Source organism: Parasteatoda tepidariorum, chromosome 3 (genome assembly GCF_043381705.1).
Source record: "Parasteatoda tepidariorum isolate YZ-2023 chromosome 3, CAS_Ptep_4.0, whole genome shotgun sequence".
In the NCBI taxonomy this organism is placed as follows: domain Eukaryota; kingdom Metazoa; phylum Arthropoda; class Arachnida; order Araneae; family Theridiidae; genus Parasteatoda; species Parasteatoda tepidariorum.
The window spans coordinates 64796712-64812717 of record NC_092206.1 but is presented as its reverse complement, the minus strand read 5'-3'; the positions used below and the strand labels follow the sequence as shown (position 1 = coordinate 64812717).

The window sequence follows — 16006 nt, the reverse complement described above, 5'->3', positions numbered from 1 at the left end:
TTATTTGTCTGTTTTTAACATACGTACTATTTCCGGCTTCACCTCTCACTGACTTGCTACTAAAACTATTATTAATTATTGTAATAATTATTAATTCCCTATAATAGTCTCTGTGATATTTTGGTGCCGGTTTCAGTTACTGAGTTTGGAAATTTGGCAATTATAATACCAGTTGAAACAACAAAAAGAGCGTTTTAAACGAAATTTGTTTTACAATATATCTATTATTAGTAAGATTTATATGCCCATAGCGAACGTTTGTTTATAAACATTATTAGATTTATTGGTTTGTTATTCTTTTTTAAACATTATTTGTTCTAAAACTATTCGTGTGATTATGATTTCATCCTTACGAAAAACGTCATTCGATGATAAGTTATAACATTTAAAATTTATTTATCTTGTTATTTGATAACAGAAATTTATTTATCGAAATCAATTTTTTTTTTCATTCAGAAATAAAAATATGGGAAAAATTGAAATTTGTGCTACTTACAATTTCTAATTTTGTTAATGAGAAGATACTGTTCCTCAATTTCTTTTTTATATTCAAATTATTTCAACCTTAAAAAAATTAAATCAAAACTAAATAATTCTAAATTTTAACACATATTTTGTTATAACAATTACTAATAATGATAATACATGATAGAACTTATTTATAAAACTGATCTGCTATACAAAGGAACTATTTTTTTAAGATGTAATGCAAAATTACTCATGAAAAATAAATCATTAGAGTACATTGTTTCTTGAATAAAACATTTCAAAATCAATATGCGTTTCAAATAATTATAAGAAATTTTAATTTATATTACTCTACAATTTCCAAATTAAACTAACTAAACTGTTATCAATATTTGTTTCACTAATGTATTTGTAAACTAAATGCGTTTCGAGTAAAGTGGATTGAAGTTTGGAGTTTCGCTGAAACTGGATCAAGTTTCTGCGCAGACGTCTTCTGCGCAAGTACAACCCACAAAATGTCTTTCAGCCAAACAAAATTCACCATATGGATTAATTGTGATCCGAACATCGGTTTTCAAAATTATGTGTTAATACTTTTTTTTAAGAGAAAAAAAAAACTTTTTTATGATTTTACCTAGAATTTCTAAATTTTCGCCAAACCCTTTCGTTTAAGACGGTTAAAAAGATTCTAAATTAAATTTATTTTTTATAAAAATAAAATATAATTGATTATAACACGCAGCAATAATTACATAGAAATTTTTTGGTAATTTCCAAACATTTTTATACTGAAATTCTTTTTTATGTTTAATTACTTAACATATATTTTAAGAAATGATTACTTTTTAAAAAATTCTTAATAATAAGTATTCATTAATTACTATTCTTAATAACAAAAAAATGAAACTAAGTTATATGAGCTTAACCACGCAAACATTGATTAAATTACATAAAACAGATACCGATATTTTCACAGTTATATATTTCTTAACAATTACATTTACTGTTTCTACAACCTTGCCTGTTTCTATATATGCCTTATTATTTATATTAGTGTTACATACTTATTTTAAAATGAAAATATTTGGAATAAAAGTTTCAATTAAATAGTCTACTTTTTGTTTTTAAAAAAGTGCTTCGTTGGCCAGAGAATATAAAATGAATTAAATTTTGAATTACTGCTATCAAAAATTTAATATTAATATTTTTTTTATCAAATAGTTCCTATTTGCATCTTTAATTAAGTATCGGAAATAACTTAAACGAGCATTAAATTATCTCAAAGTATTAAGTCATCTAGGATTATTTTTGAAGTGTAAGCGCTTTATCATTTTAAGTATTATAGCATATTTGCTTTAAAATGGAAATATTTGGAATTTTTTTTTTTTTTTTTTTTAAAATAACAGCATATCTGTTTTTTAGTTCTTAGAAATTTCTTAGAATGTCAGAGAGCTCTAGATTAATAAAATTATGTACAAAGCATAAAAATTTTGTATAAAGTACAAATGTGAAGTAAAGTATAAATTTGTATAAAGTATTTCAAATGAATTTTTTTAAGCAAAATAACGATTCTTGAGTTCTTTGAAATTGCTTAGTTTTGCTTAGAACTTTTTTAATTATTTTTCATTTATAAACTTTCAAAACTTTTATAGTTTTATATTTTAATTGTTTCCAAGATTATATGAAGAATTAGGTTCAGAATTATAATGCACGTGTTGCTTATAACTTTATTAGTATAATAACTTTGATTTAAAAAATCAGTCTTAAACGGAAATACATGAAATCCATTTGCCTAAAATGAAAACATGAGTATTTAGAAATTCCTTAGTTATCAAAGAATTCAAAATTAATTAAACTACAAATGAAAGCTATCAAAACTTTTTTAAAGACTCTTAGGTAATTTTAGCTATAATCTTTATTATTTTTAAGTCAAAACATTCTTTAATTTTTATTGGCGTAACATATTTGTGTTAAAATGAAAATACCAGGAATTCATTTTTAAAAGAATTTACTTAAATTTCTTAGAATTTTCGTAGTGATAAGGAAGCTTAATAATTCAAAATTAAACATCTTTCCAGGTGCAAGCTTATCTTTTTTAAACTTGAAATAACTGTCAAAATTAATAACAGCTATTCATTGAATAGTTATTCATAAATCTCTTACTGCTTCTTATCAGTTGTAAAGAGGCAGTATTCACTATTCATTCCGAAAATCATTCATGTCTTATGCAGTTAACTACATCACAGGTGTTTTAAAATAATGCTTGTCAGTTTTTACCTGTAGAGAAACGATTCATACCACCCAACATGCAAATATCAGTGCCCATGAATGCTTTTGTAATACATGGTATTTATGTTTTATTATGTAAGGAGAGAGTTGTTAAGACTGGGTGGTCCAATGTGTCAGAAGAACTTACTACTCATTATTTTCAACACAAGAAGTGTTTTTAAAATTTTGAGCTTTTATCTTTAATTTAGGTGATAAACTAATTTTAAAAGTATCTTTTGTTTTTAATTAATACTTTTGCTTAAACTAGCACCGTGAAGGATTGAGTACAAGTGATACAATGAACTATAATAATATTTTGTTGCTTAAAAAAGAAAGTAAAATTTAAATTAAACTAATTTTAACTTAAAATTACAGTCTATAATAGACTGAAAAAGGCTTTTTTTAATTAATAGGAAAGTCTCTCTCGCTTGAATTTATGTAACAACAAAATTCGAAATATGTAAACATTACTGTTTCAAAAATAATCTCCTATATCAGAAGTTTATTGTTTAATACATACAGCTCATAATTGGTTTTTTAGGTTTATTATTCAAAATATTAAAATAAATCTACTTAAATTGCCATCTTTTTTAAATTTTTTTTCACACTTGTACCAAATGATCAGTATTGATTAGTCCTTAATTTGATTACTTAATCATTTGTTACACATAAAAATGCAAATATAACTAAAATGCGGCTAATTTTTATCTAAATAATACAATTTTTAATATAGTTAAGGCATACATTTAATGTTAAGATAAATCAATATCAATTTATATTAATAATGTATATAAAAGTTATGTCAAAATTTATATTAAACAATTATATCCTTTCTTAAAAAATGTAATTAAAAAAATAGTAATAATTTATAGAGAAATTTTAAAAAAGCATCTCCTCCCCTGAAAAGAAAGAAGACTCGAAAGAAAAAAAATGTGCCTCATTTTTCTTAGGGGGTACTGATTTGTTTTTACAGGGGAACCTTCTTTTTCTCCAGGAACCTCTTTAACCGATTAACATATTAAATACTCTTGAATTGTTTTATGTTAAGAGTATATACCACAAAACAAACCATCAATTTTCCAGAATGGATTCTTAGAAGAAGTTCATCGTCAATCATAACTAGTAGTTTGAATGGCAAACAGGTTTTAGCCTTTGAATTTGAACAATACAGTATAGTCAATTTTCATCCATAGTACCGTGCTCTATAGGTAATCCATATCCTCCGTTACGCCCACTCAGATAAGATTCAGCTGAGGGTCCACATTTACTTCACAACAGAGATAGTAACAACTAGAGAGCCTAGTAACAACCAGTTCAATTCTAACAAACTTGCATAGTACGTGTTCCATCTACGGCTCTGTACAACTGTCGACTGAGGCACATTTCTTTATTAGTATTTCAGCAAAGTAAAAATGGGGAATCGATTGTCTATGGAAAGGTAAGTTAATGAAATTAATATTGAATAATCAGGCAATAATGAAATAATCTGGTTTTAATTTGAAAGAAATGCACTCTAAGTATTTTCGTTTAAGACTGATTAAGATTTCGGATAGCAATGATATCTGTCAATCATAATTAAATGAAATTTAAATTTTTTATTGCTGAAAATTTTTTGAAAACTCAGTTTTTTTTTAATTTGAAAAAAAAATTTATTCTGAATATTTTAATAAATTTATATGAATAAAATTGTGAGGCTCTCTGGTATTATTATACAGAAAATAATTATTAAGATAATCTTGGAAACTTAATAAAAATATAAAAGTTTTGAGAACTGCTTGCAATTATTAATTAATCAATAATTATTATTAAGAATTTAATTTTATTATTGTTTTTTCAACGTTGGTTATGCCGATTTGGTCCTGTTTTTNTTTTCGGTTAGCAATGATATCTGTCATTCATAATTAAATGAATTTTAAATTCTTTTATTGCTGAAAACTTTTTGAAAACTTTTCATTCTCCTTTTCATTTGAAAAAAAAAATGGATTCCAAATATTTTAATAAAGTTATATTAATAAAATTATGACGCTCTTTGGTATTATAATACTGATAATAATTATTAAGATATTCTTGAAACTTAATAAAAATATAAAACTATAAAAGTTTTGAGGACTGTTTGTAATTATTGATTAATTAATAATTATTATTAAGAATTTATTTTTATTATTACTTTTTCAACGTTGATCATGCCGATTTGATCCTGTTTTTGATTAACTTGGTGATAAGCTTGATAATATTTCGAACTTGGTCTAAAATATTATTTTTGTGTTTCTATAGAAAATAAAAATATTATTTGCACATGAAAAGGTTTTTTCATAATTTGAACTCAAGATTCTTTTCTTGGTTTTTAGTTGTCTATTTCTTATAATATTTGTAATTTGCTTTAAATTGATAATTTACCACAGAAATTGCACTGCTGCTTTTATTAAATACATAAAAGTACAAATATAATAACATTAAAGATTAATTTTCCACAAACCATGGGGTTGCATAGTGAAATTCGATTTAAAAAACGTACGTTAGTGACTAATTCTACATGTTTAACAATTAATATCGATGTTGAAAATTTTATTTATTTCATTTAAATTCAAATAAAATTAACAAATATCTTTTTCAAGCTCTAATTCAAATTAATTATATTTTTATATAAATTTGTAAAACTAAATTCTTTAAGGAAAAAGCATAGTTTGAAACATTGGGTACATAGGATGATGAAAAAAAAAACGTTTATTTCCTTTTACATTTATAAATTGTATTCAATTCTGAATATGAAACCAATACAATTGTATTCAATTCTGAATATGAAACCAATACAATTGTATTCAATTCTGAAACCATGGAGCCGCATGGAAACCATGGAGCCATTCTGCATGTTTAACAATAAATATAAATGTATAGGTGTTAAAGATTTTATTTATTTCATTTGACTTGAAATATAATCAACAAATGTCTCATATAAGTTCTAGTTCATTTTAATTCTATTTATGCATCGTTCTTTAAAGCGGAATTCTTTAAGCAAAAAGTATGGTTCGAAGCATTGGGGGCATAGAATGATTGAAGAATAAATGTTTCTTTCCATTTATTTGCAAATTGTATTCAAGAAGTATAAAAATTAAGCTTTGTAATTTTTTTACCCTTCTATATTCTTTTCTTTCAAATACCTTTATATATATATTTATTTTAAAATCAAATCGACTGAATATTAAGAAAAAACAAACAAACTACTTTTTATAAATTTGTATTTTTTATATTTCTGAGGAATAAAAAATATTTGTTTATTTCCCCCCCCCCATCAAATTGTAAATAATTTGCTGTAATTAATTGTAAATTGAAAATATCACTAATCATACTTTTGCAGAGATTTAATTTTTTTTATTCCTTAGCGTTTTTTAGCTTATTCTATGTTATGTCTCATTTTGTCCCAACAATAAGAATCTCAATGAATGGCAACGATTATTTTCATTAATATTTTCAAGTTTAGTTATTAATTAGCATAAGAACACCAATTCAATTTATTAATTAGCTCTAAATTATAAGAACTGGTCTTATCAGAGATATTTAAGATCTGAAATTTCTCTATATCATTTACATTCAGCATAGAAACTAAATACACAAAAGCTCTTAATAATTATTTTTTCTGTTTTCAATATGCGGTTACTGGGCCACCACATTTTAAAACTATGCTTGAATATAAATTCATATACATTTACCAGAGCTTTAAAAAACCTTTTTCTATAGAAAAAATCTGTTTGTTTTGTTTTGTCTGTAACGATTTTTCTTATTTTACTTTTTTTATGTATTTGTATTTGGGCAATTCCACGAAAGTGTCAACTTTTAAGTGAAATTTTTTTTTTTATGAATTGCATATTTTAATTTTAAAAATATGTTCAAAAATAGCCAAAGTCTACATATTACTGTTTAATTTTTGATAATTTTAAGTTTTTTGAATCTGACAGCATTCTAAAGTAATCACATGGCTGACAAGTGAATTCTTCACATTTGTGCTCAAATTGTTTTCTTGAAAAATACTTATAAAATAAAAGAAATGTATCTTTCTTTTGCAATATTTTGATAAAAATATGCATATAGTACAAAATTTAAACATTTAAAACATAGCCTTTAAGTCATTTTAAGTTTAATATATTAAATAAAAGTAACTTTTTTTTGTGTCATTCCGTCACATGTTTTAGTATATTTTTTTAAATAGCAACTGCGTTTTTGAATGAAAATGTGTATATTTTGGAATATAAAGCAGATGTGGCATAAGAATCAATGAGAAATTGTAAAATTCTATGCATTTGATTATTAACTTCCAATAATTAGCGTGACGGAATGACACATCTTCGGCGATGGAATGACAAAACGAGTCCTTGAGAAGCTTAGTCAAAAACTAGGGAATTATTTTTTTTTCAATTAACCTAATGGCTAAAACAGCTGTTGAAAGACAGATAAAATGTTGAAAAAGACCAAGATCCCCATGATATGATGAAGAAAAAAAACAGAGAAAGAAAGGCAGAGAAGAAAGCTTCCGCGACAAAAGTTGGACTTAAAAAACTCAGAAGTGCAAACGCTGTTGTGCAGAGATTGTGTAAACAAAGAAAAAATCAAATTCTACCAATCTCTTCACATACAAATAATTTAAATTCCCTATACAAATTCCTGCAGAGTCTTGGTAAAGCCATAAAAAAATTTGTACACTCACCATAAAAAAAATTGTACACTCACTTCCAAAATCACCAATAGAGGTAAAAAAATTAATTCAGTCTTTATGTGAGAAGTATTTAACATCGAACTCAAAAGAAACTAAGTGAGAAAAGTAATGTTGATGAGCTGTTTAATTTGGTTAAAAAAATTTTACTGTCAAGATGATGTTAGTTACAAGCCCCCAAGTATGAAGGATTCAGTCATAATACAAACTCTGACAGAGTAACGAAGAGTGCAGATGCAATATATACTTATGGCCTTAAAAGAGGCTTTTCATAAAGAAGCATATATTGATGTAAAGTGTGTCTTATCTCATTTTTGTTCTTATTCTCATTTTTGTTAAGTGTATTTCATTAATACCTCACAGCACATGCACCTATAAATACCATGTAATTGTGATGTTGTTCTAAAAGGCCAAACAAGATGTTGGCTGCTGTAAAACGGCACATAATATGTAAAAGAATTTTATGATTTCATAAAGTCGAAGCAACAAATCGTTGAAGTTTTGTTTTTGTCCAGCTATTCTATTTAAGAGAGGGCAAAAGAGAATGACTTCAGCTAGACACTTGCTACATTAGCATTGCCAGGAACAAGAGACCTGCACTAGATGCTCATGTAGTTGAGAAGCGAATCATCAAAATTGGAATGCTTTCTAATTTTAACCAAAACCAAGTGTATGATTTGAAAAGCCACTGTTTTGAAGAGGAAATGGAAAATATGATTGAGGAGTATGCGGTCGGCTCTTTAATCATTGTCCCATACTGCGAAAAAAAAGAAGGCACATTTATATGCAGCGCAAATTACTTTGATAAACAAAGACGATTTAGATGTTAAAGTATTTAAAGAACATGGGACAAAAATTGATTTATGCATAAATTTCCTGAGAACGAAGATAAGATGTGACATTGGCAAGTTAGATATAAAACCTCTTCTGAGACAACCTAATTTTCAAATTGTTGAAATTTTAACTGATTCTTACGTAAATATTAATTCTGTTTATCTGTTACATTCTGTTTATCATTTACATATTAATAAAACATTTTTTAAATGAAGACTTTCTTCCACTAAACTTTTTGTCATTCCGTCACGGTCATTCCGTCACAGCAAATAGATGTTAATAACTGCTAGCCAACCTGAGGTTAATTTTCCAAATTCACAATTTACATTGCTTACACATTATACTAAAAGTAAAAAATAGTTCAGGAAAATAATAGTTGCAAAATTCACAGAAACTACCAGTTCTAAGCGGCATGCCGAAAGCTTGGTTGCCAAAATGTCATTCCGTCACACAAGTAAAAAGTTCATAAAATTAAAAATAAAAAAAATACAAAATTCTTTTTTTTTAGTTTATGAATCACATTATACCAATAATAATGATATGCATGAGAAAAAATCATGTTTATTTGAAATTAGATGCATAGAAACTTCAATTAATTGTCATCATGCAAGTCAAAATGTCATTCCGTCACATATGGAATTGCCCATTTAAGTTAGCTTACAGCTATTATTATTTCAAAATAATTAAAAGTCGAAGAACTATGCATTTTGCCATATTCATTCTCGATTATTTGCTTTCTAAGAATAATACCTAATTTGATTATTATGACAAATTTTCCATATAATATAAATAAATAATAATTGGTTGTTAATTTCGGCTCAACTGACATATGCTTTGCAAGGAAGGAATATAACTTGACTGTAAGATAATACCAGAAAAAAACTAATTTATATAATAAAAAATAAATTACGTAACAAAAACTACAGTTCAATTTTGAAAAGAAAAAAAACCGTTTAACTAGTAACTCACACTAAGACACAGCCACATTTAAAAAAAAATATTGTTTTCAATTGAATTGGTTCTTATTATTGATATTGATGAATAAGTTCTAAAAAATCTTTTATTTAAATAGGCATAGTTATATTTGTTCAATTGAGGGCACAGAAATAATAATATAATATGTAATTATAATTTTCATAATATTTCTCATTCACATTTCATAAGTTTCAACTTTCAGTAATCAAATTTTCTCGAGTTTTTTTAATGTTTGAAAATTAATTCACTTCAAAACGGTTTTCTTTTCCCACAGCACTTACCATTTTCTCTCTCTCTCAGTCAATTTTAAAGTCAAGTAGAATATAGCAAATGTACGCACTTGCACAAACTTTTAATGGAATAAATGTAATAAGTGAGGAATCATCCTCACTTTATTGTCAGTTTTAATGAATGAATTTTTCTATCTTCTAGAATTCTTTCGATTATCCCTTCACTATATTTTAAGATACCTATATTTTACAATACTACATATTTACAATACTTAATATAAAAATAAATCGTAGAAATCATTCGTCAGCACTGAAAGTATGGCCACTTATATTTTCTCTTTTTATCAGTTTAGTCGTCTCTAAATTTAAATCCTCTCTTTTAAATCATCACCAGTTTACATTAATTAAGTTATGTGGATCAAAATAAAACCCTATCGATGTTTTTTTTATTCTTAATGTAAGCTGATGAACATTCACGTTATTAAATATATTTATATGCCTGTTGAGAGGTTAAGCCTTCTCTGACCCCATTACATCCCTGAAATTACTTATTTAAAAGTTTTTAAATACATAACTAGATTAATGAGAAGATTTGCATTAAAGTTTTTCTTTCGTTCGTTACACAAGCAAATTACTGACTTAAATTTGTGCTTTCATATTTATTATACAGGGTAAATAATTGCAAAATAGAGCAAAGTTATACTATATAGTTTATTTTTCGGTCAATGGGTATCCAAATACATCTTCGACTACAGTTTGACTGGCTATGCTGTTGATCAGTTGATTGAATTTCAAATTTGACGCATGGGCTGACTGATCTTCAAATTTTAGTAATTTTTAAAACTGAAATCATTAAAATAAAACTTAAAATTTATCATTGTTGTGGATTAACATTGATTCGTGTAAATGCCTTGCAAATGTTTTAATGGCCATCATCAATATTGAATTAAAATTTTGACTTGCTAAGACTGTATCATTCATCTTTAACTAAGTCATCTTTAAACTTAACAAAATACGTCTCCAGGGAACAGACCGGGGCTAGGTGTAAAAGTTTTAGATTTAAGGTATTATAGTTCCGATAGGGCTAACTGACTTTCTTTATATTTGACAATAAAGCCTCAATGATTAACTTTAAAAACTTGGTAACAAACCAATTCTCACTTTTTGAAAATTTTAACACCTTCGATTTAATCTTTCATCCAAATCTTTTAAGTAATCTTTCATCCCGTGTTTCTAAAATGACTTTTCCCACATGCTGAAGCATAAAATCAATATATTAAAAAGTCGAGGTATCATCTACTGAGAAATTCTGAAAAGTCATTAGTTTTGGTAACAGACCTGAGGGTAACAAACATTTCTCTCGAAAACCTCAAAACAATTTATATGTACCAAAAAATTATTAAAAAAGGAAAACAAGCAAAAAAAAAGCATCCAAGATATCTCATAGAATTTTTATAAAATGCATCTTTTAAAATAAGTAAGTGTCTTCAAGTTGCTTTACGCATTGAAAATTGGTAGGGAAAAAAAACTTATTTTGTTGTTTGGATAGCCAATTTTTAAGGATTGCTCGTTATTAAAAATTTATTTAAAATAAAGCATTTTATAAACTCTTATAATATTTATTATACATAATAACACATAACCGTATATATTTTCAAAAATCGCCAACATCTAAGACAACAGGCTATTAAGCTCAAAGATTAAAAATATTCGATTGACGGATATCAAAAATGCCTCGAATTTCAAATCCACCCTCATTAATAATTTTTTTTGAATTCTCATTTATTTTAAATTGTTGTTATATTTAATGCTTTTTTAAACTTTATTTTAAATTACCAGGAGAAAAATAAACAACATCTATGAAAAGTTAAGTTACCGAAGAACATACAAGAAAAGTGATGTATCATTACACACTTATTACGAGATTTCAGAACGAGATCCTGAACGAGCAGGAAATTCTTTTTGGTACGTATATTTATCTCTTATGCATTTATCCTAAGTTTTACCCTCGTTTTTTTTGTTAAAAAAATGCATTAATCGCAATTAAACGGAATTGATTAGATAAATCATTGNTACAGGAACTAACTAAGCCACATTAATTTATTTATCTTTAAGAAATTTAAATTAAGCTTATGCAGTCAATTCTCTAAGTGAGATATATTTATATAATGTAATTAACACGAAATTTAATAGTTAAAACTTATAATTTATCTATGTTATTTTGCCTGTTACTTTCAAAAGTTAATATAAATAGTTTCCAGTAATCAAACACTTCCAATTTAGATCTCTTAAGAGTTCTCTATAAGGAGTACTTTTCCATAATTACTTAAATTTTTGTCTGAGCTGCATTGAATTTAGCATAATTGTGGAAGATCAGTATCAAATAACAGGCGTCAAACTTTTGTATTCAAGAGGAGAGTGGGGGAAAAGGAATAAGATCTATCAGGGTCGCGGAAGTCGTGTATATTTTATTGCGTTGCAGAATTTTTTTTTCAAGCCCTGACAACATTTTTTCTGATGACCCTCTAATTCCGAATATGACCCCTGTTATGCTCCATTCACCTATCCTTTACAGAAAACACTCTTCCTTAGGTTTCTCATTTACCACTAATTTTGTAGCCAATGAATTTGATTAAAAGGAAGGAAAAAAGAATATTTTTACTGTTAATCTGAACATGTCCTAAACGGGAGATTCCGGGGGATACATCCCCTAAAACTGAAAAAAATAAATAAATGAAAATCTGTATTTTTCCTGTACGTTTTAATATATATTTTTTAAATATTCAACTAAAATCCCCTTTCCCCTCTCCCAGACACTCTATAATACATAAGTATTTAGATTAAAATAAAGTTCGATGGGTTAACGGAACTCTTTGCATGGGCTAATTAAAGTGATATCTAAATGAAGAGTAGATCTCACAAAATGTACCATTGTATAATCTAGACGCATTAAACGATGTGTTGGTACCTTATATTAAGATAAACAAAGAAACCCATCGCGGATTTCTGTTTACATCAAATTGTTAGTAGCAGTTCTGTTATTTTATTTTATAACCAACGTTGAACAGCCAATCCTATTCTGAATCAACAACTATCAATGTTCAGCTCTATAACCTTGTAATTTTTGAACTAAACTCAGGCAAGCATTTAGACTATTTGATGTATAACTTACCTGCACTTGCGTTACATGGAGAAGAAAACAACAAAAAAAATTCCCTCGGTTAGCCCGATGAAAAGGGGATTCTGACCCATAATCCTTTTGTATATTTTTTTTTGGTCTGCCCAAGATCCCTTGTCTACCATTCGTATCAACCAACAACTGGTGGGATTTGAATCTGAGACACTTTATTGGGAGGCGAACGCTCTATTCCTTGAGCCACCACGACTCGCAGTTCTGCTATTAATATTTTTTCTCTATATTTATACAGGTCTTTAATTGAAACTGATTGGAAACACGTGGATGAAGTACCTGTCCAGCAGAATAGGACTTCAGACGATGCTGAGGAATTAACAATGACAAACCATAGAGAGTGTTGTACTAATCAACGCTTCGTCGAATATGAAAACGAAAATGCTGAAAAAGTCGTGAACGAACTGGAAAATAATACAGAGCATATCAATTAGTACGTAGATATATATATTTTTCTTAATCTATACTAACACTTTTGTAGCTTTTATTGTTTGGAAAATTTAATTTACAAACTATATTTCTTTAAATTCAACACATAACAAAAGATTTTACATCAAAAGGAACAGAAAAATNCATATCAATTAGTACGTAGATATATATATTTTTCTTAATCTATACTAATACTTTTGTAGCTTTTATTGTTTAGAAAATTTAATTTACAAACTATATTTCTTTAAATTCAACACATAACAAAAGATTTTACATCAAAAGGAACAGAAAAATTCTAAATAGTGACTTGGAGCAGTTACTTGATGAACAACAGCTGTAAGCCATGTTTGCGTTCCTTCTCGGCTCTACATTTTGACCTGAAAAAAAGAAAATATAAAAAAAAAACTAGAAAAATATGAAATTTTTTTTAAACACAAAGAATAATTTAATCCCAGTTCAATCGCCATAAACTTTCCAATTTACCGATAACTTATACTATGACATCAGCACCCATCCTTCCGAAATATTAGATTAAAGATATGATACGTTAACAGTAGCTGAAAGAATCTCTATAACGCAGAATTATATTTAAAACATAAAGTGATTTATATTTAAAGCTAAGGTAAAACGTAATTAATTAAACCAATGAAATTCTTTTAGAGAGCAACCCACTTTTAAAACTGTTAACCTTCTACTCAAAGTTAAATTTAATATTGCAAATAAGTTTATACCTAATAGATAGAGAAGTAATAATGCCTCTTAATATCCACTTAGTTATGGATAGGACAAAAAAATTTCAAAACAAGGGCTATAAATTTAAAGTGCTTTTGCTTGCCGTAAACAGATATAGTGGGTTAGTCACCCAACACGGCGTCGACTGCTTTAGTGCGTGGGACAATTAAAGATTACTTACATATAATATTTATAAAATTATTTTATATTTTGTTCATATAACATGAAATTTTTTTCTACCCCCAGTTTCTCAGAAGAAGCTGTCTTAAACTATACAGACAAACTTAAAACAGATGACTACATTAAAAAGTGGCTTGACACCGTGGAGGAATCTTGTTTGTGTTATTCTCATAAAAATTCTACTTCGAACTCTAAAGTACTACAGACTGAAGTTGAATGCACGGTGGAGTCTAATATAGACTATTCAGTAATTAATTTCCACGAGTGTATTAGAGTATACGAAGAACTATCTATAAGAGATCAAAAAGAAAGGATGAATAAAATCTGGTAAGTTGAATTTATGCATTTTCTTATTATATTTAATTTAATTTGCAGGTTTTTCATTTTTTCTTCTTATTACATAGCTTTAACAGTAACATTTATTAATAGCAGTAAACAATAGTAATAGCAGTAAACCATAGGAGTTGACTTTCAGATGTCTGCCACAACTAAAAATGCTGGAAGTTAGAATGGTCAATTCGACTGATTACGTAGTCCACGTTATAATTTGTCGAAAAAGTATTCGCGACTCACTGCGTTGAGTGAAGGTCAGTCCAGTTTCTGAACATTCATTTCGACGCAGCATGGCTTTGCAAGTCTTGATGGCGGATGGTGTAATTATCCTGATGGTAGAGAAATAGGCTTTCTCCGATATCTATAGAGTTGAGTTCGGAAAGCCGCAAAAAGTCATTATACATCTAAGTGTCCAACCACCTTTCTAACTACAGGAACTAACTAAGCCAGGCAAAACTATAAAAAGGAAGGGAAAAAAATTACACTAACATGATTTAGAAAGAAGGGTGTCTGGATAATTTTGGTCACATAGTAAACAAAAAACAATAATTTATTTGTATATATAACATATTATAACATAACATGAAAATTGCAAGAAGAAGTAATATCGAACTCCTTATTATTTCTAAAAATATATAAATCCACAGTCGAAAAAAATGATAAAATTTATCATTTGTGCGTTTTTTTAGCATAAAAATGAATTTTTATATTGATTAGCGATGAGTACTTTTTAAAACATTTCGCGTGATATTTGTTCTAAATCATATAAAAGGACAAAATTTTAAAATTATTTTTTCAAGTAGCTATTTAATAACATAGAATATAAAATGTGTTTATATATCTTCATGGATTTTCAGCACTATTTAACAGCTGGTAATATTTGCTAAAAAAAAAAAAAACATTTCTGATAGAAATAAAAAAAGAATGATTTTAAATTTTACATCAACACTTTTGCTTTCGATGTTCTTTTTTCGAATCTAAGTTCCTTTTATTGTGGTGTGCCAAACATTTAATTCGTGTGATACATTATAATTTTATTCATGCTGCTTTTTCTTATATAAAAAAAAATCTTACCAACTTCAATAGATTTAAAGTTTTTCCTTCATTTTGCACACAAATTGCTATAAAATGTCTTAAATTTAAGACATTTGTTAAAAATTAAAATGGAAAGCTAAATTATTTGCTCTCATTTTGAAATAGAGTCATTTGCTTGAACATTAGTTATCTCCTTACCATAATAGTTGCTAATGAATTACATTTCTCGAAATATCCAACGTCTATTACTAGATTTTCAGTCATTTTTTTTAAACTATCAACTTCTTTTTTTTCTTTTAAGCTCATCAAAAGAGGCCAATTGGAATAATCGAGATCGAGTTTCTGCTCTTGATGCACTAACAACCACCAACAATGATTTACAAAATGAATGGACAACAGTATACCAAGGAGAACAGGCATTTCAACATAGAATTCCTCGCCTGCTGCATCGTAAGACTTCACATGGCCGAAAGGGATCAATCACAAACAATGATGGAAAAAAAATAATTCGCAGTTTCTTGGAATATAAAGGAAAAGACAGTGAGATAATCGTAAAGGAATTAATAGACGAAACAGAGCATCTTATGCTGTTAGTATAATTCGAAAACTTTTTTCTTATTTTACAAT

The 16006-nt window shown here is 27.2% G+C and overlaps 1 protein-coding gene across 2 annotated transcripts in view; it reads left to right on the top strand.

Annotated features, from left to right (window-relative positions):
* Nucleotides 1-4042: 4042 nt before the first annotated feature.
* The window catches only part of LOC122268328 (uncharacterized), a 16073-nt gene continuing 4109 nt past the window's right edge, over nt 4043-16006 (top strand). For both annotated transcript variants that reach the window (XM_043039391.2, XM_043039390.2), the window contains exons 1-5: nt 4043-4174; nt 11320-11445; nt 12909-13103; nt 14078-14338; nt 15681-15968. In XM_043039391.2, coding sequence (XP_042895325.1) covers nt 4149-4174; nt 11320-11445; nt 12909-13103; nt 14078-14338; nt 15681-15968 — 896 coding nt within the window. In that variant the 5' untranslated portion in view covers nt 4043-4148. The remainder of the gene's footprint in view (nt 4175-11319; nt 11446-12908; nt 13104-14077; nt 14339-15680; nt 15969-16006) is intronic.